The 27,573-nt window shown below is 43.3% G+C and overlaps 1 protein-coding gene and 1 long non-coding RNA gene across 11 annotated transcripts; one reads left to right on the forward strand and one right to left on the reverse strand.

Moving 5' to 3' along the window:
- Positions 1-2,753: 2,753 nt before the first annotated feature.
- On the reverse strand, positions 2,754-23,225 carry PTPDC1 (protein tyrosine phosphatase domain containing 1). Of its 10 annotated transcripts, none has more exons than XM_086845428.1 (12): positions 22,840-23,115; positions 20,801-20,868; positions 12,332-12,424; positions 10,216-10,710; positions 9,577-9,748; positions 8,763-8,843; positions 8,422-8,540; positions 7,529-7,666; positions 5,682-6,886; positions 4,805-4,990; positions 3,989-4,099; positions 2,754-3,326 (listed from the first exon to the last, which is right to left on the reverse strand). In XM_086845428.1, the coding sequence occupies exons 3-12, from the start codon at positions 12,414-12,416 to the stop codon at positions 3,210-3,212; spliced, it is 2,709 nt and encodes a 902-aa protein (XP_086701554.1). In that variant the 5' UTR covers positions 12,417-12,424; positions 20,801-20,868; positions 22,840-23,115; the 3' UTR covers positions 2,754-3,209. The 10 variants fall into 10 exon arrangements, with proteins under 10 accessions (XP_086701554.1, XP_086701557.1, XP_023791402.1 ...); XM_086845431.1 differs by having other exon boundaries at positions 22,845-22,950; XM_023935634.2 differs by having other exon boundaries at positions 21,884-22,842.
- LOC111935255 (uncharacterized) lies at positions 23,143-27,540 on the forward strand. The gene is made up of 2 exons (XR_002867644.2): positions 23,143-23,805; positions 27,078-27,540. It is a non-coding gene; the product is annotated as an uncharacterized LOC111935255 (long non-coding RNA).
- The last annotated feature ends 33 nt before the right edge of the window (positions 27,541-27,573 follow it).

Raw genomic sequence — 27,573 nt, forward strand, 5'->3', positions numbered from 1 at the left:
TTTGCATTCTTATTTGAGATGTGGAGAGGGCTGTGGGCTCCCATCAGCCTGCTGGTGCTTTGTGTCCCTCCTGCTGCACACAGTGGGGCTGGAGTCTCTTCTGAGGCACTCAGGGGACGGGGTCCCTCCCGGGGTCCCTCCTGGGGCAGGTCCGGCTCGGAGCTGCCACGGCCCAGGGGCACCCAGGGGCAGCCGCCGTGCCGGGATGGCGGTGCCGAGGGGCCGAGGTGGTTGCTGCACGGGCACGGCTCGGGTGGTGCTGAGCACCCCGAGACGAGGGGCCATGGCCTGCACTGCCTCCATCCGTGCTGGGAACACAGACAGCCCAGCCGGCAGAGCGGCGGCACCGGGCCCCAGCCAGCACAGAGGGGAACAGAACCGATGCCAGAGCAGCCGTGGGGCCTGCCCGGCTCTCCGGGCCTGTGGGCAGCCCGGGCGGGAGCGGCTCGCTCTGTGCCGCGCTCTCCCCACAGAACGGGGCTCCGAGTGAGCACCTTGGGAATGCTGAGGGCGATTCGGGGCTGCAACTGAACTTGCCAGGGAGAGAAACAATTCATAGGAGACTTCTTTAGGCCTTTCTAAAGATGAACTGAGAAACAACTTCAAATCCCAGGCTAAATAGTGTGTTCTAATATGTGCTGATTTTTTGCAAACGATTTGTTTGCAACTCCCTGTCAGGCCCGTGGTGCTGTCCCAGCCAGCACCAACACCCAGGAGCTCTGCTGTGTGCAGCACGGCTGGGACAAGGGAAACGAGTTCACATCCCTACAGATGCCCTCTCTGCCTTCAGAGTTAACACACAATAGCAATATTCCAGCAAGAGCAGGTATTTTTACACCCTCAGGACGGTGTGCTCTTGTGGTCCTCATGGTGGATCAGAGAGGAAAGACAAATTTGATGGACTAAACTTGACTGTAGGAGAGGGATAGCCCAGCAGAGGGCCTGGGGACACAGTGACTGGCACACAGCAGGAAGACCCCAGACTATCACAATTCAGCTGGGAGGGTATAAAAGCCCAGGGGTTCTTGGTTCAGGGTCCCCCAGAGGCACCAGCTCAAGCTGCCACTCTCGCACCATGATAACATTGTTTGAAGGATCCAGTGGTCTGACAGTCTGCTATGGAGTACATTCTACATTTCCAATCTTTTGGGCATTTGGGTGTTTCAGTCACCAACCTCAGGATCTCGTCCAGGGAAGCAGCAGGATTCTGGGGACCAGCATGAAACACCAACAAGACGGGCTCCCGTTCATGAAACCATTTATTCAGCATGGGAACAAACCCGGGTCCGGAACAGAGAGCTCCGAACAGAGGCACAGCAGGGGTTTTTGAGGGACAGAACCCCCGAGGGTCTCCACCCTTGAGGGTGGAGTTCAGGGTCAGGGAGCAGTAGAAGCACAGCAAGGGAGAACCCCCCAGGGACTCAAACCCTATCAGAACACCTGGGCTGCCCTTCACAGGGGTTTGGGGTGGGACAATGTAACCCTTTGTCGTCCCTGAGGCACACTGCCACATTTGGGAGCTTTTGATTTTGCTTTGCACCCAAGATAAATAAACCCCCAAAAGTGCACAAATAACTCCTTTACCATTTCCTCCTTTTATTTTCAGCTGATTTTTATATTGTTCTATTTGCTCTGCTACCTTGTCCTCATCTTTCTAAAATTCATGGGCCTAGTCAGGTCCAGCCTGGGATGGTGCACACATTTTGTTTAGTTCTCTAGTAACTTATCCCCAGCAATCGTGCTGACCACACCCATTTAAAATATTGCAAAAACCTAACCCTGGGCTGCAGTATGTGAATCACACTCCAGTGTGTGAGATGGCAGAGCATCAGGGCAGGCACTGAAGAAGAGGGCATTCCGTAGATTAGATTTGTTTGACCTGACTGCTAATGCTACCACAGAACTGCCTGTCATGCTGCCTTGCCTCTTTGCTAAGCTGGATTTGTGTTTGTGATTCACATGTGATACTTTCCTTTCAAATGTGCCTATTTTAGGGTGATTCTGCCAAAGTGGCTGTTTGAATTTGAATTTGATATAAAATCATCCAACAGTTGAGGCATGTATAAATTGCCTATATTTCAAACTGGTCTATTTTTAACTCTAAATGTTAGTCATTTACTGAAATGAATAAATTTCAGAAAAGGGTAGATTTTTGTTAAAACTACTTAAATCTATCCAACTAGATGAATTGCTCATTCTGCAAACTGGCATTCCAGTCCAGATCCTAAGTCTGTGACCCAAAACTCTGTTTGGATGATGACCCAGCTCTTTCTGTTTTATTAGATTAAAATGCCTCTGCAAAGTGTATTACAGCTAATAATGTTTTGATTAATGTTTTTTTTTTAGCATTATTATATCACACTTCCTTCCGTAAGTATTTGCTGGATGTAAGTATGGACAGAATCATATCCTCATAAAGATTTCATGATGAAGTGTTTTTTCACTTAGGAGCAATAAAAGTTTAGCTAATAAAATAAGATGTTATCCTTATTCAAAGCACTTAAAATGCCTCAATCAATTTTCTGTTAAAAACAATTTGAAGCTTTCTCAGCCAAAAAATTCTAAATTAGAGCTTGATGACTACTGCTTAACAGAGTGCATTTCTCTACTGCAACACCTCCTAGAAATACTTTGGTTGCAATTATTTAAGAGATCTGAAGGAAAATATTGTCTGCTGTCAATAACAGATCTCAAGATCTGTCAATCTATCCATTATTACTGTTGGTCTTCAAAATTTCTGAAAGGAAAAGCAGTTTCACAGGTTCAATCAATATTTATTTTCTGCAAAGTGAAATCAAATATCATTAATGTAAACATATGTAATACATAATTATTAACTCAATCCATTAAACCTTTGGGGATCATGGCACTGAACTTATGGCAATCATGTAACTTGAAAATAGTTTCTTGCCAGTAACAGAGGTTTCTAAATCAATAAACACATTTGAGAACAGGAGAACCCTTCACAATATAAAAGAATAGTGCTTGAAACCAAATGCTACAGAGAATGGTCACATGGAACTGTTTTTAAAACTATGTAGACTGAACAACTGCCACTAAAACTGCGTCTAAAAAAATAAAATGCTTTGTTAATAACTTCTGTTACCTAAAGTTATGTAGATCATGCCAGGTAGCACAAAATACAGTAGCTGGAAAATGCAAAATGATTTGGTAAGCCAATCTAATGCTTCAGCAGAGCGGTGAAGAAATCAAGAAGTATTCTCTGTTCCTTCTTTAATACTTTTCCTTTTTTCTTCCAGTGCTTGTTTCAATACAGTTTTCAAGGTATTGTAAACATATGGCCCATTCTCAGAATCGAAGCTTGTCTAATAAAAGAGAGAAGTTTCAGTGAAGTTGTTAGAGATGCCATCCAGCAAAACACAAAGTATATGCACAACTTTGAGATTTATCAAAAATCTTTGAGATTTATCAAAGAAAATACGTGTTTTTGATGGAGTGCTTAATGGTGTTTTCAGTTTAATGCTGACTAGGCATTAAAATAAAGCAGAAGAAGGAGAAATGTGGTGATTGTTTTAACAAGCAGATTTACAAGAGATGGGGAAGCAGCACGGTGAACATTCCGTTCAAGCTGAGATTTCATTGGCTGAATCTGAGAAGGCTTCACATATTACAGAATCTACCAAAGCCTTTGGTAACTACTCCCAGTGATTAGTCAGTGTCACTCTTTAAAATTATTTTTCCCATAATTTGAAGACGTCCATGAACTGGCAGTAGTCCAGAAAGGGAAAAATGAGACTCCAGGATTAAGATTGTAGTGACAGAATTTAATTTTGTTGAGAATATTTCTAACCCTTTATGCATGTGATTATTACAAAATGTAAACTCTGAAATAAATAAGCTTCACACTGAAGTATGAAGGAATTGCTGTAGCCTTTCTCACAGTGGCCTCCCTCTGTTGACTGATTCACCCTTCATGATTTAAACCAAGTAAATACAATATTGTGGACAATTATTCGGGATTACTTGCCTTGGTGAAAGCTTTAATAGCACGAGCAAGTAAGGCCTCCTCCACATCAGCTGGCAGCACTTGCAGGTTCACCACGCAGTGTAAAATACAAAGGATGGTCTGACACTGCTCCTGGTGGGGAAAAGGAACAGCAGCTCATTAGAAGAAATACTTCCATTAAAAACAGTTTAGTACCCAGATTTTGTTAACAGCTGTTTAAACACCAGGTTGTGCCTTCCTGTGCTGAAACCTTCATGTGTAGGATTTGGTGGGGAATTCCCACCAGCCCAAAGAGCCTCTGCATAATTATTTCTGTCACAATGGGAAAACTCTTCTCCTGAGTACCATAATTCCTCAGAATTTCTGGGAATTTTCAGATTTCCTCCATGAGCCATAGCCCTCCTGTGAATTGGAAGATTGTGTAGGAAAGATGAGATTTGATCTTTTCAGCCCAAAATGTTATGCATGTTCAGGGCTCTTTTCCCCATCTTGCACCCCTCTGTGTTCTTCCAAGTCTCTGTAACCACTGGAAGCTGTCAGAGAGAGCTTGCAAGGAGGAAGAAAGAGAGGAACAGATCTTTGTGGCTGCTCCTTCCCATCCCTTTTCCAGCTTAATTAAGGGGCCAGAGCATCTGTCACACAAGCAGCCTGCTCTAGGTAACTCTGTTTTGAGCAAGACACTTGGACTGGAAGATACCCAGAGATATCCAGACAACTCATGCAATTTGATACAGAATGAATTCTCATTCTGATTTTGAAAGAGACTGAAGTGGCTTTTTTTAAAGTGCAATTCCTTTGCCTAAAGTTAAAGAATGAATTTTCAGATCCAATATATACCTTTCCCAACAAGTAGAGTGCATCCTGGGATTCTGTGCAATTTTTTGCCAGCATGTCAATATCATCTTTGGATATAATAGGTTCTTTCAGCTGTTCTATCCATGACCACATCAAGCTGCAGAGGATAAAAGGGTCTCTCTCAGTGCAGATTTTATCCCAAGCTCCATCTCGAGAATTCAGTTCTTTCTTAAAAACAAAACAAAACAAAACTCTGAAAATACATTATCTATTTACCTTTGCCAACATTCTCTTTGATTGTAGCAGTGTTTGGCTGCTTATGTTCCAACAAAAAAAGACTTAAGAGTTACCCAAAAAGTTTGTATTTTTTTTCAGAGTACCAACATTAATCAGCAATAATATAAATGATCCTTTAAAACAGAAGAATGACAGCAGCAGTGCAGCTGAGAACCTTACAATACTCCACTGGAATACATAAATCAGTTCTGCATTCCAGCTTCAAAGCAAATGCTGCTAAGAGAATTTCAGTTTGACGATAAGCAATTAAGTTTCAACTAAATTCTTTTTCTTTTACTCACAAATCCTCTGATTAGTTCTGAGAAAGCACTGATGAAAACCAACTCAAACCCTTAAAACCTGTACTACTTCTGTGCCACCAGTAGCCACATTACAACCAGAGATAATGGCATTCATTTCCTCCAGTTAGGAAACTGAACATAACCAGAACCTCCACCCTCCTGCTACAGACCAGAATGTTTAAGTGCATTTTGCCAGCCTGTGAAAGAACTGACCTGGGACCTCATAAAAACTGCTGTCCCAATAAGCCATTTCAAAGCTCCACACATCATTTTTGCCATTCCAGAAATTCACTGAGGTGAAATATGCAGAGCCCATAGCATGAAATTGAGTTAAAAATTACCTGCCACATTTCTACTTTCTGCTTCACTTCATCCTCTCCCAGAAATTCATTTATGTCTGCAAGTGCTTTGGCTGCCAAAACTCTTCGAGCTTCCAAACTTAATTCTGACTGCAGAACAATGTGTGGAATTGTCTCTGACACCTCTCTGCTACCCTGGCTTTCGTATCCAATGGTAAAGTTCACTTTAGAAGAGGAAGAAGAAGAGTCGGAGTCCTCGGAGGTATGGACTCTTCTGCCATATATGTTGGTCTTGTGGTCCTTCCTATGATCAGTCTTGTTGGCAAAGCTGTGCCTCAGCATCACAGGTTCTTTAGGATTGTGGATGGACGCGAGGCCTGAAGAAAAGGTCCTGCTGCGTTGTACTTCTCTGGCAGAGTTCCTTCTGTGATAGGAGACATCCCTTTGTCCATCCAAACTAAATCTCCCTTGACTCCAGAACATGCACGTGTTATGCACTAATGCTTCTTTGTTTAACTCCAGCCGTGGCTTTACCTCACCTGTGGCAGAACATTCCTCCCCACTGTTCTGCTTGGGTTTGTTGTTCACTAACATCTGAGCAGGCACTATCCAGGCAGTGTCATCGTGTTCCGCAAGAAACTCAGTTCTCCTTAGGTCTGACTCACTGTAGCTCAGACGCCTTCTCAGAAGAGTAAAAGGCTGAAGGCATTCAACATTCCTTCTTTCACAAAAAGAATCACATTCGTGTCCCAGGGAGCAGTGCGAGTCCTGGGTGTCGAGAGCAGAGGAGTGGACGTGGGACGAGTCCGACGCGTCGCTGTCGTGCCTGACCAGCTCCCGCTCGAGTTCCGTGGGTTCCAGCTGGGACACGGTCTTCTCGATCTCAGCTGAGAGGTCTGGGATGTCCAGCAGCTCCGCCTCTACCACCTGTCGGTTCTCAGCCAGGTCCAGCAGCAGCTTGCACACCAGGTGGACGAGTTTTGGCACATGCTTGAGGTGCCTGCTCTCGTAGCCATGCAGCAGGTGCCTCTGGCGGGTCAGGTACTGGGACAGGGTGACCGCGTGTGCCTTGGGCTCGCAGCACGCGAAGACGTTGCGGAGAGGGACCAGGAACTGGGAGAACTCCCTGACACACAACAGCTGCCCCCGTGTCTGGATGGAATTGGGCCTTTTGGCTCTGACAAACACAATCGCTTGGTCAGCACTCATTCTGGTGGCAAAAACTAAGTAGCAAGCTATTAGAACACCTGGAAAATATAAGCAGGGATTAGTGAAGGAACTGTCAGACTAAAACAAATAGTGGAAATATGGGATAGAAATTAATACAGGTATATACACAGTGTTCTCTATTACATGATGCTGTTACTTTAATGTAATTGCCTGTGAAGAAGCACAGGACAGTGAAGCCCTGCTCACTGCACTGCAGCCTCCCCACAGCCTCCCCAGGAGTTCCACCATGCACAGACATGGGAGCAATGGGGGCTTCTATGGGAAGAGCACAGCCAAAAAAGACTTGAAAGAAGCAAATTAAATTTTAGGTGCTCCACCAAATCTACCTGATCCAACAGTGAGTGGCAGATTTGTGAATGTGTTATAAATACTGGACAATGAAAATGTACTAGGGGTGTTTTTCCCCTCCAAAAGCAACTGTCACATTTGAATGTAATGGAACAATTATACAGATTAAAAACTTCTCTAACCTTACAGGTCTTTGGTTTTAATATACTACAACTAAATTTCTCTAGACATTGAGGACTTTTGGACAAAGCAAACTTTTAACCATTTTGTAGAGGTCCACCTTGCAATTATAGAGAATTATTAATTATATTAATAACCCAGTTATTGCTGGTTTATAACCAGAGATGGCTGAAGTTTCTAGAAGCACATACCTGTCCTCCCGAGTCCTGCGTGGCAGTGAACAGCCACCCTCCCCTCCTGCAGGGCGAAAGACATCACCTTTACCATGTCAAGGATAGTTGTCAGAGATGCCACTCCATAATCCTTCCATCCAAAATTATAAAAATAAACTGAAATAAAAAGAGAGACAGTGATTTTTCTGCCACACCAAATATGAAAGGTGTAGTACTATTTGCAGAGGAGAGATTACCAATAAGAAATTATAGTGCTAAAATTGCATAATGGAGCTTAAAATCTGACTACATCTTGTTTGCAAGAGATTATTTTCCCATTTCAGTGTATGCTTGCTATTGAAACCTGACAGATACACGAAGCTAGCAAAGATTTGTTGAACTCAAGTTCAGCTAGAATATAAAAGGTGTAAAATAACAGTGATTCATGCAAAATTACTGAGCTATATATAGAAAGAGGGCAATTTTTTCTTTTCAGAAATAAAAGCATCTCTTCAGTCAACAGCTGCTTCTTACAGACAGAACTTTCTCTCTTCTCACCATCACATGGAAATACAAAAGTTCTGTCAGGAGCAGTGTCCTCACATGAAATAACTTTTATAGTCTAGGTAAGAAAACATGAGTGTACCAGAATTTAACACACCATTAATGGCTCAGGGTTTGGTGAATGCAGAAGAAAAAGAAAAAGGGAACAGTTGTCCTTCCTTTAGAAAACTTGAACACAAACCCTCCATCTCTCTCTGCATAGTACACAATCTTCAATGTGTTATTTGCTCTTCATTGTATCTGCCAGGTTTCATGTTTTCTGCAATGTTTCCTACACAGCTGTGTTTAGCTCACAGGAATTCCAGTCAAAATATCCTTAAATGCCAAAGTCAATAATTAATGAGGAACAGCAGCAGGAGGGAACTTACTGCCAGCCTCCATAAAGGCTTCAGGAAGGTAGGTGAAGCCACTCTCCTGCTCCAGGGGGTTCCCACAGCTTGCGTGCTCCCCAGGACGCTGAAGGTTAATTATGGTTTTTATGCCACATCTTAAGGAAGGAATAGATGAGTCAAAGTATTACAGACAGCCAAAATCTCATTATCCCTGATTTTCTGAAACACACATTTATTCTTAGTGGAGAATAAATCTTTACCTGTAGAGTGTTAAAATGAAAGGATCTTTATCAACAATCCAAATCTACGTTGAAAGAGAAAATGGATCAGGAATGACACCAGTAATACTTACAATAAATAATGACTAAATTTGTTACCTTTCAAACTGCTCAATAATGTTGTACTTCTCAATTAATTCTGTTGAGGGTCGAGCCATAGCCAGGATGTTATCTGTTATCCTGAAGAATTAGAAAAGTCAATAATAATGTTACCATGAAGAATTTCCTGGGTATGAGTCTTCCAAAATAAAAATAAAAATAAAAATAAAAATAAAAATAAAATAAAATTATATTCAAGAAAGAGAGAAATACCTTGGTGATTAATTAGAAATTACTTTTAAAAATTCTACTATGCCACAGTGTTAGTTATAAATCTTGTTAAACTGATACAGATAGAACATTATCAAAAGACAATTACTGGAACTGCTTAAATGCCAGGACATCAATAAAAATGCCTTTGAATAGAATTCTGGACTCAGATCCCTGTTTGTGCCTTTAAGGTTTCTAAGTGCTGTTGAAGCATTTGCTGGTGGAAAAAAAACAGTAAGAATGTCAAGATACATTTCATGTGACTCTTTCTGCACATGAACATCCTTCTGAACACATGCCCACATTATTTCATCTGCAGGAAATCCTTTTACTTTTCATTTCTATTATTAATATGTTTAATTAATTTGCATCCTCATCCTTAGTAGCCCAGAACAGCTTTTTTTTATAATTCATGACAGACAAGTATTTATTCTTTTGGATCTGAACCAAACTCACTGGAAGTCAACAGGAACCTTTCATCATCTTTCCTGGGCTGTGTACAACAGCCACTACGTCAGGTTCTAATTCTAGCTAAAACTCTACGTTTACCCTTAGCAGCTGATGTTTCAAAAGCCCAGCTGTTTTGCTGTGTTGAGCTGCTCACCAGGAGGAGTAGAGCCCCTTGATGGCCTGCTCGTTCTGGGTCCAGCGTGCAGGGTTCTCGTACTTGCAGGCGCGGCCACCGCAGGCCATGGAGCACTGCATGTGCCCGGGGATGACGTGGCGCAGCCGCTCCCCCATCTTCGTGTACTTGGCCGTGGGGCGCCTCAAGCTCCCTGCGACACAGGCAGAGCCACGTTAGCCAGGAGCTCACTGAAAAATACCACTTCAACCTCATGATCAACTCACAAACACCCTATCTAATCCAGGCTCGTTGTTCACGTAAGCATTCTGAGGGGAAAAAATTGCTGCGTTACTGACAGTTATTTTTTCTGATGGAGTTAGAGGTGAGCGACATCCTTTGCAGCTGAAAAAGAGTCACAGTCCTCTTCAGCCCGAAATCCAAAATAGTTAACCATGTCCTCATGTGTGCTTCTGTTTTACCTGTTGTTTATAACTGAGCTGTTAGAGTAAAAAGCACGTATTAACAGCTGAATAAGGAATCAGTGAACAAAATACAAAATACAGGAAGAAAATTAAACCTTGCTATTTTATCCACATAAAAAAAAAATACAGTTAACAGAACACAAGTATAGTAATACCAAGAAAATACTCAGAACTGCCTCAATGAAAAGTACTTTACTTTTTTTTTCAGGAAAAGTTGCATCCAGCTCCTCGGGGCTGAGCGATGACAGAGCCACCATGACCCGGTGCGTGGACGAGGAGAGCAGCTCCACCACGGAGCTGCGGCGCCGCTGGCTGAGGCGGAGAAGGGGATCAGAGGAGGAATGCCTCCGCCCCTGGAAGAAATGGCTAAAGATGCTGACGGCCGAGCGCCTGCGGGGGGAAGGCTGCATGGCTGCCCGGCCCCAGCTCCTCCTGGCGCCGCAGCCCGGGGCGCTCTGAGCGCAGGGGAAGTTGCTCAGCGCTGAAGTTGCGGGAGCGGAGCGGAGCATCCCCGAGCTCGCTCGGCAGCTGGTCCCCGGGCTGAGTGTCGCCATGGAAACGGAGGATGCAGGTGCTGCTGCCAGCCAGCCCCGGGCTGCTCCTTTCCACAGGGATTGCGTCTGCTCGGGACAAACTGTTCCACCGCTCGATGAAAATAGTTGCGTGTCAAGTAGGTAATTTTCAAAAGGCGCTGGGAACAACCAAAGTGTTTGTCAGAAACAATGGGAGTATTTAGTTCCTGCTCAATAACAGGCATTCAGAAGTCACTAAGACACAAAATACTCCATTCAACGGAACAATCGAAATGTAGCTGGAGGCTCTGCCTCCTGAGAGATCTGTAAGGAAGCACATTATACTCCCCCACCTCTTGGTTCTTCATTCCACAGCCACCTCTCCTCCTCCACTTTGCTGCTCCAAAATGCATCATTAGCTGTGTAATGATTTGGATTAGTGTGTTCCTGCTGAAATGCTTCAGTACGTGATGAATTGTACACTGTTTGCCTGGACCATTCACATCTTCTAACAAAACACAATTTGTTATCCCAAACAAAAGGCTGGGGTTTTTTTCAGGGCACAGCTTTTATATGAAGCAAAGCTGTTAACCCTGCAGCCTGAGAGAAAGCAGATCATTAGGAGGAGAAGGTGTGTCAGCTGAGTGCTTCAGGCTTCTGAAGACCAGTATGAGGTAGCAAATTGCCTCCCACTTTTCTTCCAGTGTGCTGAGCAGGAGAATGAGATGGCTGGAAAGCCTGCAGCAGTTGAAAAAGAAACTGTGTGGAGAATGGATTATAGTGATGTAAAAAGCCTCTGACATCCCTATGTATGTGCATCAGACTGCACTGGAAGGGGAAAACAAGAAAATCCACTTTAAATTTGTCAATAAACAAATTAATCTCATTGCATTTTCCTAAAATACATATGTGTTTCTTCTTGTACCACAAAACCAGTAAGTTGTACAGAGGAATTTGCGTAAGAGGAAATTCATTTCTGGGACAAATTCACCAGGCAGAAATCTGCTTCTTCCTGAGGCACTGAGCAGAAGCTGAGGGCCTGAACTTTGACTGCTGCTCCCCAGCTTTTGCAGAGATGTGACAATGTTTGCTGTGGGTACCAAGCCTGAAACATTAGCAGTGATACCATGAAAGGAAAGGAAAATGGTCAAAACCTTGACTCTTCATTCATCAGTGGAGCTGATATCAACAGGTGAGGAAACATGTAAATTTGCTTTTATTTTGGGGGCTGGGTGGAAGAGAAAGGAGATGAAAAACGCTGTTTCAAGTGCTACCTGTACTGAAGAAATGTGAAAAATACTTTATAATTAACTACATTCCTTTCTTGTATTTAATTCTCTTTCTCTTCCCAGAAACTTTTCGGTATATATCAAATTATAGTGGAGACAGAAGTGAGGAAAATAGAATGCTGCACATCATTATTTTCCTACTGAATCTTGCAGGTTTGCAAACAAGCACTCACCCAAAATGGTAAGAAAGAATTGCATCCTGTAAAAGTTTAAATAATTAGAAATGGGAGTTTTGTTGAGGTTTGTATTTTCAGAGAGTTAGGCAGTTTCTCAACACAAAAATAGCATTGTTTCTTCCATTAAGAGATCTGACAAAATGAAAATCATAGAAAAGATCAACATATTATCACCATGATATGCTGATGAAGTAATGCAGTCTGGTTTTGTCAGAGATATTTTAAGTTTATAAACATGGATAATATTTCTGGGCTTTTAAAAATTTTGTGGGTTTTTTTTCCCAGAATTGTTCTAAGCATTTATTATGAATGGCACATCAGAGACAAATTCCTACCTGAACTCATATTTGCCAGATAAACACTGCTCTCTATCAGCGAAGAGTATGGTTGTTCATTTTGCAGCAAAACTCCTGCAGCCATTGCAGTACCTGTTGAAACAATAAAATATTCACTGAAAACAGAAGCTCAAAAAATTCAGAATAAAGCCACATGCTCCTGGTTATGGAGTCACTGAAGATTTTGGCAGTCAGGCATGGGCTGGTACTTGACAGACAGATTGTCCACAATCCACGGGCTGTTGCTGCTCTTTTCCTTGCGCTCTTGGAGTTTGGAATCACATCTGTGATGATTCTCCTCTAACAGGAAAACTGAATCCAGGACTCTCTCAGGCAGAAACAGATTTTTTTCTCTACTGTTATTTCTAATACAAGGTAGGTCCTGCTCTGAAGACCTTCTGGCATAAAGATAAAGCAAGCTGTAAGTATGAACACAGTAATCAACCACTGTGATGATTAAATAAACCCTTTGCATGGTTCTTGAGTGGAAATTCTTACTCAGTATAAGATCACCCTTCTGTTTCTCTTATCTCTTTAAGAAAATAGCTGCAAGTCTAACAAAAAAGAGCATTTTTTATACCAAACTAAGCACATCTCTGTTGCATCATTAACTATAGAAACTCTGCTAAATAGACAAACCTTAGGTTCCCAAGTCTGTAAAACCAATATTAGCATTCAGCAGCATAAAAAGGTTTTGAAAGACACATTTGCTAAAAAAAAAATTTAAAAATATAAGTCCTGTGGAGATTAAGTGATACAACAGGCCTGTGTGGTGCTGAATGCTTGTTGTTCATCATCCAGCTTTTATCTCTAACCCTGCAAAATAATTTTTGTAGTAAATATTTAAATAAAATTTATTCATTCAAATGTTACACTATCTACCACATACTTGAATAAATTATTCTTCCAACAATGCCACTGGACTTCATTCCACAAAGTCATCCAGTGCAGCTCTGTTCTTTTGAAGATGCTTAATGGTGGGAACAGATCACACATCTCTCTTAACCCTTTCACAGAGCTGCACCAGTCCTCTCACAGGGATGAGAAATACATTTGTCAGTGAAAGACAAAAAGCATCCTGAAACTTCAGAGATGCTCAGCAATGCACCTCTAATGTAAGTACATTAAGAAGAATATGAATTAAGAAAACTCTTAATAAAGATTTAGAGTGCCTGGAGCAGTTTCTACTCAGCTACTTGACTTCTGTATCCTGAAAAGTCAATCCTTTAATAAAGTACCTTCATATAATTGCATTCTATTTGGAGAAGCTCCAAAACCTCTACATTTATTTTTCCATGGATTTTGAAATCAGTAAGTGATGGCTTCCATTATCAGAGGAAACTTTGAACCTAAAGAAACAACTTAATTTTATCCTCAGAATTTCATTTTTGGAATTAATAATACTGAATTAACAAAAATTATTGGTTTCTATTTCTCAGAAAATTCTCTTAAAAATTCTTAATAGCTTGTCCAGACAACATTTGAAAAAGATATAATATTGGCAGCAGAATCACCACCACTATGACTATTTAGTTCTCCTATTTCCTTGCACTCAAGTGATGAAATAAGAGATTAAATAATAGGAATATTTCTATCAACTACAATTCTTTTCCTTTTTGGTTTTTTTGGGGGTTTTTTTTACCCAGGAGTCAGGCTGATAAGAGCCCTTAACTGGAAAGGGATGAGATAGAGGTTCATGCAGAAGACACTATTATATGACAAAATACTAGCAAGATTCTTATAAATGGCAGAGGTGAGCTCTGTGTTTCTTTATTGTCTAAACGATTTTATTTCATTTACACACCAAATTTATAATTCCTGTGCTGCCCAACTGACTTGAGTATTTTGTCTCTGCCTTCCAGTTTGCTAAATTTGACTGACAAGCTGTTTTAAATTGCTCAGTGTGATCAATGGGAACAATTCTCTTATATTTACTTTTGAAAAAGTTAGTAATATTGTGACAAATGGCTTTACATTACACTCAGACAGATGCACGGTGATAATCTGGGACAGGTCAGTGCTGATGTTCCTACAGAGGGGCATTACATTCCTGCACCAATAAAAAGGCTGCTAATAGTAAAAATAGTGCTTAGGTAAAAGCCGCAGCTCTCTCCTGCCTCGCCTCTGTACCAGATATTTTTGGTTTTTAAAGACGTTCTTCAGTGTTTTGCTCATCCCCTGAACGCTCGGTAGCTGCGGAAGACACAGCCTGGAGCGCTATCCTAGGTCACGGCTGCCCGAGGATCCGAGTCACATCCCTTGGGGCAATCACGATATCGCCTTAATCAGCTCTGCTGCCTTATCTGTGCCGTGCATTCCTACTGCCGTGACAGCAACGAGCCGCCCCTTAATCCGGGCTCCCTGAGCCAGTGGGAGGAACGGTGTCTCCCTGCGGTGCAGTCCCACCTCCGTTCCAGCACGGAGCTCCAGCCAGCGAGTGGGAACACCCCGGTCCTGACACCAAACACCGGGAAATGTGCCTGTGCTGTCGGTGGACAGAAGGGAAGAGCAGGACCACACTGCCCAAGGAATCTCTCGGAATCCTCATGCCGAGCGCTTGGGGTATTTCAGGAGGTCCCCTCCAGGTGTGGGTTTGATACATGCTTTGACGTCTGTATGCAGTTTTGAGTTGCCTTTTCTTCCCCCCCCGACTTTCGAGCCGAACAATTTCTAGCAGAAGGGATTTTTGTCTCCTGTTGCTCTCGATTCACGTGTTGCATTTGGTGACACGACAGCTGCCGAGTCCCACTCGCTGCTCACACGTGCAGGGCTGCCTTTCCTGCGGGGGAAGCGGGGTGAGCACCTCGTGCCACCGCGGGTGAGGTCGCTCCGGACATCCTCCTTCTCCTCAGCAGCGAAGCCCCTTGCCCAGGGCCATTTCCTCTGGAACAAAGGCACTGCTCTCTGTAAGGACACCGTGGAGCAGTAGGGTACCACGCAGACAGCAGGACAGCTGGGACCTCGGGGACCCCAAGGAGAAGTTCCATGCTCCTTCCAAAGGCTGCCTTCCACAGGCAGCGTCACTCACTGGCTCTCAGGAGCCCGCTGCAGGATGGGCCCAGCAAACCAGCAGCGGGGTTTGTAAATGAACAACTCTGTCTTGTCACAAAAAACATTCCTTTCTGGTATTTCAGAATCTGGAAAGCAGTGGCTTCCAGTGGCTGGGTTGAATTTTTGCTCCAGACTGCAATGAGAGGAGCGATGTCCATTATTGCAGCAGCCAGAAAACAATTATACAGCCAAAAAGTGAAGAGACAAGATGTTGGTCTCGCTCTATCTTGACAACGAGGATGGTTATTCAATAAATGCAATTGCTACCTTTTACTTCAGAACACGTTTCCAAACGGAGAGAAGAGCTTGCATTCCCAGCTGGAAGGATTCCAGTTAGGGCAGTATAGCTGCCAGCATGGACAGGAATCCCATTGTAAGGCTCCCCACTGCACTCCTGTGCACCTAGCCACAAATAGTGAGGGCCCAAATCTTTAATTCCTGTGGCTTTGGTAAACAAGGATGCCACGGCAGACCACACACTTAAAAAGGTTACCTGTATGTATTAACATGAAAAAATTTTGCTAAGTTTTCCATTTTAAAATATCAATATATGGGAAAAAATTATTTTAAACCTCAAATATATTCATACAATAGAGGCAATGCTGATGCTTAGGCCTGTCACATGAAATTCTGAGGTTATTTTTACTGTTTTCTTGTCTTCCAAAGTGAATTTGTTCTCTCTCTATTGTAGTCATGTGTAAGTAACTACCTAGGAGCCAAATTTTGAAAGGAACATAGCTCACTGCAGGTAGGGGCGAGGGTAGCTTAGTACCTAAGCACTTGGCTAACACTTCTAAAATTTCCTGTGGCCTAATTCTGCAAGCACTTGAGAAGCTTTGCTTTTGTGAGCAGTCCCATAGAAGTCAACAGAATGTCTAAATATAAGATCATAGGAGATAAAGTTTCACTGGCAAAATACAAAATCCTGTAAACTGCACTAATGGAGATGTTTCAGGCAGATAACTAAAAATAACTTTGATGATTAAGACTAAGTAAAAATAGGACAGAGTAGTGAGTACTGGGTATATTTAATGAAGTGGTTAAGAGCAACTAAATGATAACTTTGTCTTTCAATTCAGGCTTTGAATCTGATGCTTTAAGATTGGCAAATCATGAGAGTTTCTAGCAAAAAAATCTTCTAAATTGGCTGAGACATGGTTAGTCACTGGTACAGGAAGCACTGGTAAATGAAATTGTGTTTTAAATTACCACAGACTATCTAATTTTAGCGTTGCCAGGAATAACAAAGCATTTCTAAAGGTTTGTAAAAATGATGATAACTGGGGGGTTTTGCTAAACTTCATTATTTTGATTAATGAAACAAGATGCAAAGGTTCTTGCTCCAATGCATGTACCAGTGAAAAAGCTCACTGGGAACAGGTATTTCATGAATGCTTAAGCTACAATTTAACCATGGTCTGGAAGGCAGTTTTAGCACTGAGAACACATCTCTCAGTAGGCACACACCTCAATTCCCAAGGTGCTTTAAAAGGCTCAATTATTTGAAATTTGAAATGTTTACTACCTTTAAGAAAACACCAAAATATTGGAAAAGCAAATGAACACACGGATAAAGGACAGAGAGAAGACTAGGTAAAAATGTAAACAAATTTTCATATAGTTTAGTTATGCAGTATTTACACAGCAGAATGATACTACAGCTGCTGTGAAGCTCCAGAGGTTTCACTGGAACCACAACCAGAATGGATTTGTTATTTCTACACGCCTTTTACCCTCTTTGGAAAAAAAATATTCCCCATCTGTCTTAGTAAAAGGTGAATGTCATTTAATCATCAAGTTTGATATTTACAAAGGACTCTAACTGCTTTTGTGTACAAAGAGACAAGAGAATATAATTCATTAAAAGATTATGTAGGTGCTGGTGATTCAGTGTTTGCTATTCATACATTTTTTGACATAAATAGCAAGAAACTGCAAGCTAAACTGATGGACAAGTCTCTGAATTGACTTGAGCCATGTTATTTAAATAACTCTTTCTGTGGCAGTGCTAACCTAAGAGTTAACACAAGGTGTTTTAAACTACCTTGAACAGTCTGGCAGGCAGTAATTACTAGAGAGACTCATCAAGGAGATGGCGTAAAGTGAATATTAACTTTTCTACAAACAAAAATGGTGGCTCTGAGACCCTTGATCATCAACATCATGTTTACCAAGAGACTCTCAGACTCGTCACACTGACTACACGCAGAATGAAACACTGTAATTGTCGCCCTTCTGACTGCACTCAGAAGTCCAAAGATTATCTCTGCAAATTAGAGGAATCTTCTTTAAATCTAATACAGTCAAAACCATAGTAAATTCACATGAATTTTAATAGTTTTATGTAACACCTTACCTGTTACCCTGCAAAAAGAATGAGTGATTGCTGATCCCTTCATTGCTGCAGTATCAGCCACAAGAAACACGCTGCAGGGGAGTCACGTTTTACAGAGAAGCTGAATGAATTCCCCTGGTGTTTCCTGTGGCTAATCGGATCAGGGATGGTAATCTGGGAGGAGCCAGCAACCATCTTTTCTTAACCTAAACTGTGCAAGGAGTGCCCGGAGACTATGCAGATAATCATCCCTAAACTGCTTTCTGCGTCTGCCTGGCCTTTAAAGGGATTGAGGCAAACAGGCCGCACCAGCCTGATGTTCTAATAACTCCGCTCTTCCTGTTCACCTCATTTCCTATCAGCAACAAGTAAATAGGTATTTATTTGTGTGTGTCTACATGCATCACACAAATAAACACAGAGCTACAGAGAGAATTTTGTAAAGTGAGATTAATTACAGTTAAACTGACACATTGACTTTGAAATGCCAGGAAAAAAGAATTATATAGAAATGTTCCATTGTTATCTGGGTTTATGATTGTTATCTGCACAAAACATTTTTTTCTTACCCAATAAAAACACAGAATGTCACTTAAGTATTTTTAGAGAGTATAAATCAACTGCATTAAAAGTAATACCTCAAAACCATAAAAAAATAAGTTTATATAATCAACTGTAATCAACTAAAATCCAAAGATTTTGTTGATTTAACTAAATACTAGATAAATTAAAAATGTAAATAAAATAGGATACAATACCTTGTTCTATCTTAAAAATAGATCTTATCTCCAAATCAATTTCAAAAACTAAATATTAGCTGATGAAAATAAATGGGCTTTCATCTATTCCCATCACTTCCTTGCATGTCTTCCTAAAAAATCCCTACTATTAATAAAGCTAGGGATTAATTTAAAATACCTCCCAATTATTTAGAAACAAAGTAACCTTAAAATTAAAATCCAACCCAAACCATTCTCTGATTCTAAGTTTGTGGGGGAAAAAAAAGAAATAAAATGGGACTTCAAAAGATCTGTACAGAATTTGGGGAAAGCCACTAAGGTACCTTGGCTACTTAAAAAAACTGAATAGATCGTGGAGCCTAAACCCCTCTTTTGCACACCTTTCTTCAGTGTGTTGGTAGAAGTTTCAACCCCAAAGGAGTCAAGCAGCCACAGCTTCCCCAGCCTGCCTGCAGCTGCAACTGGGGGATCCAGAACCTCCAAAAATGGATCCATGTGGATTCCCTGGGTGCCAAGAGCTGGTGTCCAGGGCCAGGGGGGCAGGCACACTGACACATACACACTTGGGCACTGGTGAGAGTCAGCAGAACAGTGCTGACTTCATGGGAATGACAGACCCTCAGCAGGAATCTCTATTGGAAATGTGGGGTAGAAAGAATCGGAGGTCAGCTAGAATGAAATCTATATTGTACAGTGAAACAAATCTGCTCTCTGCATTTTGTCTGTGGTTTGAGGATTGCCCTTGGTTACCTGTCTGGATCAATTCACGCAACAGAAACAGCCCCACAGCAGCACTCCTTGGTTTCACATTGTTCACTCACTACAGAAGTGGCCCTAGAAATCTGAGTCTGTGATTTATGAGTAAAGGGACACATGTATTTTCCAAGTGTCAGCTCACAAAAATGTGTTAACAAATGGAGCATCTGGTAAAACATTTTGTAGGAGGAACTGGAGGAAGCTGGCATCATTTTAGTTGACTAAAGAACAAAGAGCAGCTTCAGATAACTAATAAATATTAATTAAATTCTTAATATAAGCATACTCTTTGGGGGAAGTTCTGAATGTTCACATCTGAGAAGCTGTCACTGACATAGACCTAAGTTTTATTTCCATGGGGGTAATGTAACACTATTTACCCATCTGATTCCAGAGTGGGGTTAATCCTTGGAGGGCTTGGATTCCTGGTGCAACAGCCTCTGCTTTGCTGTATCCTCTTGTAGGTGTCAGAGCTTTGCTGGCTGCCCTTTCATCTGTTCCTATATTTGTACTCCTCAGTATTAATGACACTTTGTTCAGCTGAGGAACTCATTTTTTTCTAGTGCTCTGCAAAGTTTGGCTAATCCAGGCATCAGTGCCAAAAATGTTTCTTCAAACAGGCCGTGTCACTGTATTTGGATCAAGACAAGGCTGTGTGCTAACTGAGGGTGACTTTTTGGGAGAATTAACCAACAGACTGAAATAATTTGCCATTTCCAAGGAAAGAATACACAGAATAAGTGTTGTATAACGACTGAACTAGCAATCTTCATGCCTCTAGGCTTGGCATTTTCCTGTTTCAACAAAATGAAGAATCCCAAGTCCACTGGAAAATTCTGCTGAACTGTGATTGCCATTTAAAGATCCTAACAAGCTTTTTAGGAAAGTAGAACAGGATCATTTGGTTTCTGGCAGCTTATTTCTCTTGCACTGCAGGAGCTGCCCCATGGCTACTTCACAGCAGATGTAGAAAATCCACCTGTCCCATACTCTTAGGTACAGGTTTATCAGATTAGGCAGGTAGAAAAGTGTCTAAATTGCCTCATTTGAATGTCTGACCACTGCCTACACTGCAGTGTTTTCAGTGGTGCATAGAATCAAAACATCACATTATCCTAAAACGTACAGATGACTAAAACCTAAGATTCACTTTCATTTAATACAAACTGTGTGTTGAGATTCCTAGCTGGCTTTGGGCATTTCCAGCTTCTCCTTTTGCTTTTTGCTCTCCTCATAGTTTGGATCATAAAAATCAATTAATGTTGCTTCCTTTTCAGCCTGTATTGAAACACTGCAGGGGAGGCTTTAGCTTTGTGCAACTTTACAAATATATACATGTTATTAAAGACTTTCTGTAAGTTCTGCTTTTAGATAGTTTACATATATATATATATATATATATATATATATATATATATATTTATATATACAGATATCATTTTTTTTCTGTCCATTAAGCATAATGCTGTACCACCACAGATCAATCACAAAAACCTTTGGCAGGCCTCAACTTTACCAGCAATGTTACAGTTGTGAGAGAAATGTACACATTTAGCTGCTTAATGAGATCCCACAGCAGCAGCCCACCTGTGATCCCTGTCCTCTTTCATCTCTACTTCTGACAGTCTCTCTTTTCCCGTTGGTTCCACTGTTACCTAAAATTGCCAGTAAAGGACAAAATGTAGTAAAATGTTAGGTAAAAGCAGCAGAGTAATATGAAAATTCAAATTCAAAAGACAGTTGCAAAACTGAAGAATTGTATCAGGTGTTATTCACAGGTCATTCAATGGACTTACAATGTAAAAGGTGACTAAACACCTAGGAAAATAATGTAGAAGCACTTAAACTAGATCTTGCTATAAAAAGGAAAGCTCTGATTTATGAGACATGTCAGATTTCCCAGTTCCTAGACAACTCCTCTCACTTATAATTTTACTGCTATTACACAAAATAAAATAGTCATAATGGTATAACTGGATTTACAGTGAAGTGTTTACTCAAACGTGTGGAAGAAACACTTTTCAGGTTGGTTTATGTGTCCAGCCAAGCAAGTACATCACAAGGGAGGATTAAAATGCTAATTATATCTGAGGTGATACTCTCACAGCAGCTGGCCCTGCAGACTGTCTCTCTCTCACTTCATCTTGCCATAGACGAGCAGGTACTCTCTATGCATGAACTAGTGATGGAAACAAGAGATGGAAAAATCACAGAATCCCAGAATGGTTTTGATTGGAGGGGCTTTAAAGCCCATCCAGTGCCACCCCTGCCATGGCAGGGACGCCATCCACTGTCCCAGGTTGCTCCAACCTGGCCTTGGGACACTTCCAGGGATCCAGGGGCAGTCACCACCTGAATCACAACCTGAAAATGCTTTCAAGCAATACAGAAGTGCAAACACATTTATTTTGTACACATTATTTTGGGATTAATTCCTCCACAGATGTGGAGCTTGGTGTTGCTCAGTGGGATGAAGGACTCCCAAAAACATGTCTCTGAGAAAAGCAAAAGTAAGGGATCTGTGCAAAGAGAAAACACTGAAGTGTAGATTATCAATATATCAGGTAACCATTAATCTTTTTGTTATTCCACTTAAGAGTGTAGTGACAGTCTGTAACCAAAAGCAGTAATAGCTACATCTGAAAGTTACTGTTGAGTGTGAGGACTGACCCATGCATTGAGGTCCCGCAAGCAGGAACTCGCTGAGCTGCGTTTTTCAGGGTGATTGAGTGATGATTAGAGGTGGGGTACAACCACTACAAAACATGCAGACACTGCTGAGAAGTGGAACTACCCTGCTGTCATTCATGGTCCTCTCTCTTCCTGACAGCTGTGGGCCTTTGTGAAAGTAAATCTACACAGATCATTTATTATTCTGAATGCATTTTGAGGCTGTGATTCAGGGGGTGGCAGTCCCATCCCTGGAAGTATTCAAGGCCAGGTTGAACGGGGTTTGGAGCACTCTGGGACAGTGGAACGTGTTCCTGCCCACGGCAGCGGGTGGCACGGGATGCACTGTAACCCCAGAGCAGCCTGGGCTGCTGTGATTCGCCTCTGTGACTATTCAGCAGCGGGTGGCAGAGGGGCTGTGTCACCGCATATCCCCCGGGGGACCATAGACCGTTCTCGGTCACAGCCGGTGCCGAGCACGGCCCGGGAGCGACAGGAGGAGCCCGAGAGCCGTGCGGGGCCGCGGCGGGGTCTCTGCAGGGATGAATCCTTAACGGAGGGGCCGGGCTGAGCAGCGAGCGCGGGGCGGCCCGACCGCCCGGTGGGGCTGGGCGCTGTGAGGGGCACTCTGAGGAGCACCGGGCGCTATGGAGGGCTCGGGGCGCTGTGAGAGGCACCGGGCGTTGTGAGGGGCGCTGAGAAGGCTCCGGGCGCTGTGAGGGGCACTCTGAGGAGCACCGGGCGCTATGGAGGGCTCGGGGCGCTGTGAGTGGCACCGGGCGTTCTGAGGGGCGCTGTGAAGGCTCCGGGCGCTATGGAGGGTTCGGGGCGCTGTGAGGGGCACCGGGCGCTCTGAGGGGCGCTGTGAAGGCTCCGGGCGCTATGGAGGGCTCGGGGCGCTCTGAGGGGCTCCGGGCGCTCTGAGGGGCGCGGCCGGGGCAGGGGCGCGGACCCACCTCACCTGCAGGGCCGCTCGCGCCGCTCCACCGGCACCGCCCCGCGCCGCTCCACCGGCACCGCCCCGCGGCGCTGCGCATGCGCGGGGAGGGAGCGGGGGCAGGGGAGGCGGGACCGGGAACGGCGGGGTCGGGAATATCGGGAAATATCGGGATAGGGAATATCGGGAAATAGCGGGGTCGGGAATATCGGGGTCGGGAACAGCAGGATGGGGGAACAGCGGGATCGGGAAAGGGAAACGGTGGCGTCGGGATCGGGAGAAAGCGGGCCCGGGAAAGGCGGGGCGCGGGGATTGCGCATGCGGGAGCGGGGAAGGCAGGAGAGGGGAAGGCAGGAGAGGGGAAGGCAGGAGAGGGATGGGAGCGGATGCGGGAAAGGCGGGATCGGGGAAAGAGAGCAGCAGCTGCTGAGGGTCTGGGGCAGGGGTGTGTTTGGGTGCTTGGGCCTGTCTGTGAATATTTTCACGCCGTTTCACTGACACGGTTTAATGTTTAATCGTGGGACATTGGGTTTTAGTGGTTAAAGGTAGGGAATTTAATTGAAAATGTGCAAATGACCGTGTTTTCCATGGTCTGGAATGGTGCCTACAGGTGGAAGTGTGGTTGCACTGACACCCCGAAGCTTTCGGCTTCGTCCCCCTGCACCATCCATCTGCTACATCTCAGCAGGGATTTTATCGAGGAGCTGCCACACAGGCGTCGGTCAGGGCTTTGGGAGGCTTAGCTGAAGTTTTTTGATAGGCATGAAAGTCATTTAGGTCTTGGACACAGAGCAGAATAGGTTTGTAATGGTTTATTTTAATACTGGACTCGAATATACAGTCGCTGATTAAAGGAGGAGCAAGAGCCATAAAGCTCTGCACACATCAGTGAGCTGGGCTGGAACATCTGTCCAAGGGTCAGAAGGGTGTTCTTGGAGTGAGTGCCTGCTAACACGCTTGGGAAGTCTAAGTTGTGGTTTTCAAGGTACTTGTGGAATTTTGGCAGTGTTCTTTGCCTGTCTCATAAGCCACATTAGTACATTAGCACCTAGAATTAGCCTCCCTAGTATATCAATTACTTAAACACCAGCAGGGTTTACATACTTTTAATTTACAGTTTTTTAAAGGTAAAGACAGGTTTGGGAACATAGTGGAAATGCTGAAAAAATTCTGTCACTCCTTTTTGCTAAGCTGAAGAAGGTGTCAGCATAGGATACACGGGGCTTTTTTTCTTAAAATGTCCCCTTAGTACCAAAGTGTCTTAAATATATCTTGATTTTTGGCAGCATAACATATTCCTACAATAATATTGATATATAAACTAAAAAAAAAAAAAAAGTTGTGTGACCCTTCTGTCTTCCTCTAAAAGATTTGAATAGGGTTTCCCTGTGTTTGCCTATGAGAAAATGTTATTAAAATTCACGAGTTTCATTTTTTAAATGAGCTTCAGGGTACACATTAAGTGTTTGGTCCCACAGAGTGAGGTTTGTGCCTTTGCCATCAATTATGTTTCTCATGTGTTTAGGGTTTGGCTGGCTTGGGGTTGGAAGGCTGAGCATGGTGATCAGGCCATGTGATCTGTTCCCAAAATTCGTGTTTATCGTTACATAATTACATGAATAAACAATCTTTTGCATGCTTCACAAAGAATTTGTAAAATTCATAGAAAAAAAGCACAAAGCTTGCTTTGTTTTGTTGCAAAGATGCAACCACAAAGGCATGAAAATAAATGCTGGTTTTGCTCTTTTTTGTCTGAAATGAGGAAAAAGTTGAGGTTTTCAGCGTTGTTGGGCTTGTGGTGCAGCTGCACAAACACTTGTGCCAGTGCAGCGCTGCAGAGGGGGCAAGGCTGCTTCTGTCACAAACTGAGCAGGGACGACCCCTCAGGACCGTGGCACAGAGAAATCCATGCTCCAGGAATGCTCAGAAATGTATTTGGAATTATATGGGGTTTTTAATTCAGAACCAGAATCAGAACCAGCAGAAAACTCAGTGAAGGCTGACCATGAGGTGCAGGCTCCCAGGTACAGCCAGGAAAAGGAGCTTGGTGAGAAAAACTCCAGGGGTGAAAAGGGAAAAGGGGGATTTCTTGCTTCCCCAGAAGTGTGATTTGGGGTCGGGTGATGATCCTGGGAGCACGATGAGACTCTCTAATGCTGCAGGGCCGAGTTGGAGCCTGACACTGAAGGAACAGCTCCAGAAAATCTGAGCCTTCTGCCCCAGGTCTGCCCAGACCTTTCCTGGCTGGAGCTCATTTCACATCAACCCGTGCCACCGTGTGGCAGAGGAACACGGTGCACTGCTCCTCTCTCAGCTCCAAAACACTTTTTGGAAGATTCTGCCCTCTTTCTGTGTTCCTGGGATTGCTGGGGGTAGAGGGGCAGGGTGGGAATGCGATGTTCCTGAGCTTCGTCTCAGCAGCTCCTTGGGAATCCCACGGGTTCTGCACTGTGGTGTTATTCCAGCACAAAGTGTGCTTTGGAGCCAGGCTTTCTGAGCATTTCCCGATCCCAGCTAAGCAGGTAACTGAAGAATGGGAATAATCCATAAAGTGGGGTATAAAACTTTTCATCTTCTGCCTTCATTTTTCCATCCAGATTGCTCAGGATTTTTTCTTCCCTTGCACAAGCACCAGATTTTGCATCTTTCCAGTGCTTTAAGGGAGAGAGGGATTTTTTATCTGGACAGATAGTGACAGGATAGGGGATAATGACTTTAAACTGTCAGAGGCAGGTTTAGGCCAGATAAAAAGAAGAAATTCTGCCTTGTGAGGGTGGGCAGGCCCTGGCACAGGTGCCCAGAGCAGCTGTGGCTGCCCCTGGATCCCTGGAAGTGTCCAAGGTTAGGTTAGACAGGGCTTGGAGCAGCCTGGGACAGTGGGAGGTGTCTCTGGCCATGGCAGGGGTGGAACTACACGAGCTTTAAATGTCCCTTCCAACCCAAATCATTCTGTGATTCCATGATTCTGTGATTGGAACACTTTATTCCACTTTTTGCTTCTGGCCACCCCACTGGCTCCCAGAGGATAACAGTATTCTTTTCCAGCATAAACATCTCCTTACAGGGATGATTCAGGTTTTCTCTGGGAGCCTTTCATTTGCAGTGTTTATGTAGGCACATTGTGCATTGTACAATATCTCTTGTTTGCCATGAACATCAGCATGATGGGAAGGCAACAAAAGACTCTGAGGGATAATCAGCAGATGTAAGGAAACAATGCCAGCAGCAGGAGAAAAATAACTGGAGAGGCTGCTCCTGGGGCTGGACATGTCCTCAGCTGGATGTGGAAATGCTGTTGGGAGCGTGGAGAGGATCCCAAGTGAAGGCAGGTTTGTGTGCAGATCCACAGGCAGGAGCTGGTGGATCTTCTGGATGCTGAATAACCTGCTGGAACTCTCACCTTTCGTGGGAACAATGAACTATCCCTACTGCCACAGGTTTTCTGAGGGATTTAGCCTGGGCAGGATGTTGGTGACAGCTCCTGTCCTTTGTCACACAGCAGTGTGTGATCTGTGATAGAGCCCACTGGCTGTGGTGTCAGAGCAGGACAGGTTCAGCAGGTGCAATCCTGCTTTCTGTAGTGGCCATCTCATATCCTTTCATTTGGCTTTCTGTGGATTTGGTTATTATTTCCCCTAAAAATATGCAAGTGTGTGTCTGCCAAGTTACAGTCTTCTCCTGATTCTACAGAATTTTCTTGTTCTTGCTACTTTTTTTTTTTTTCTTGGCCTTTTTGATGGGCCTTTGTATTGAATTTCCTTTTACTCACCTTTTTGGTCTTTATATGATTCACAGTTGTTAACTTTAAGACCTTAAAGCTCTGCTTTGGTCCTTACAGCTCTGACAGTTTACTAAGTCAAGTGAGAAGTTGTTCAAAGCCAGTTTGTTCTCGCAAAAGGGTAGATGTTTCTGTAGTTTCCCTTCCCCACACTTCTCATTATAGCAATTTTTATAATTATGAGCTAATAACCACCCCATGTTTTACAACAGCCCAGTTAAAGTAATGGGAAAAGGGCTGTGTGTTTTCAGCTTCACGTGGCTGTACTTCCAAATAATGATGAAGAACTTTGATGAAGAAATTTGGAAGTCTTTGACTAGCAGCTTTGACTAGGGTGAATTCTTTCTCAAATGAGGGAATTCAGGAATTTTGAGACCCTCTTCTCCCCCCTGTGCATGGTGTGTGTTCTCCTTGCAGAAGGATGTTAACACACCAATGTGGCAGGAGAGGAAGGTGTAACCTACTGTCGTTTATTTCAGGAATCTGCTTTCATCCTTCACCTGGGTGTAACTGTTTGGCTCTCGAAAATGAATACTTCAATACTCTGCACTTACAAAGCCTACGATGGTTGAAGGCATGTATTGCAAAAGTGGAGTGTCCAGATTTTAAAACAGATTTGTTTTGGCTGTGGGCTTTTCTACCATCCAGGGAGATCTGTGCTAGTGAAAACAGATGTGGAAGCTGTCTGTGCAGAGGGTGAACTGAGGAGCCTATGCAGTCATGCTGGAACAACGTGGACACTTGGTTCCCTGGGGACATGAGCAGCACAACGTGAAGGACCCGCTTAGTCACAACCAACTGTTCTGGAAGTGACTTTTCTGACTCCACAGAGTCATTTGGTTTTTAATAAAAAAATACAGTGCTTTAAAATTGTAATTACACTTGAGGAAACTGCATTTGATTCAGGGATATTATGGAAGCAATAAAGAGATTTAAAAGAAATCAGCAGTTTTCTGGCAATTATTTGCTCAGCTC

This window comes from Cyanistes caeruleus, chromosome 11 (genome assembly GCF_971803275.1).
Source record: "Cyanistes caeruleus chromosome 11, bCyaCae1.hap1.1, whole genome shotgun sequence".
In the NCBI taxonomy this organism is placed as follows: Eukaryota; Metazoa; Chordata; class Aves; order Passeriformes; family Paridae; genus Cyanistes; species Cyanistes caeruleus.

What these genes read in the sequence shown, in the direction of transcription:
- PTPDC1 (XM_086845428.1), bottom strand. Translation starts at nt 12,416, where the DNA reads ATGGCTGCAGGAGTTTTGCTGCAAAATGAACAACCATACTCTTCGCTG. An exon ending in ATTATTGAGCAGTTTGAAAG is followed by an intron (nt 8,541 to 8,762) that starts GTAACAAATTTA and finishes TCCTTCCTTAAG; the next exon opens with ATGTGGCATAAAAACCATAA. An exon ending in AGCCTTTATGGAGGCTGGCA is followed by an intron (nt 7,667 to 8,421) that starts GTAAGTTCCCTC and finishes TTTTTATTTCAG; the next exon opens with TTTATTTTTATAATTTTGGA.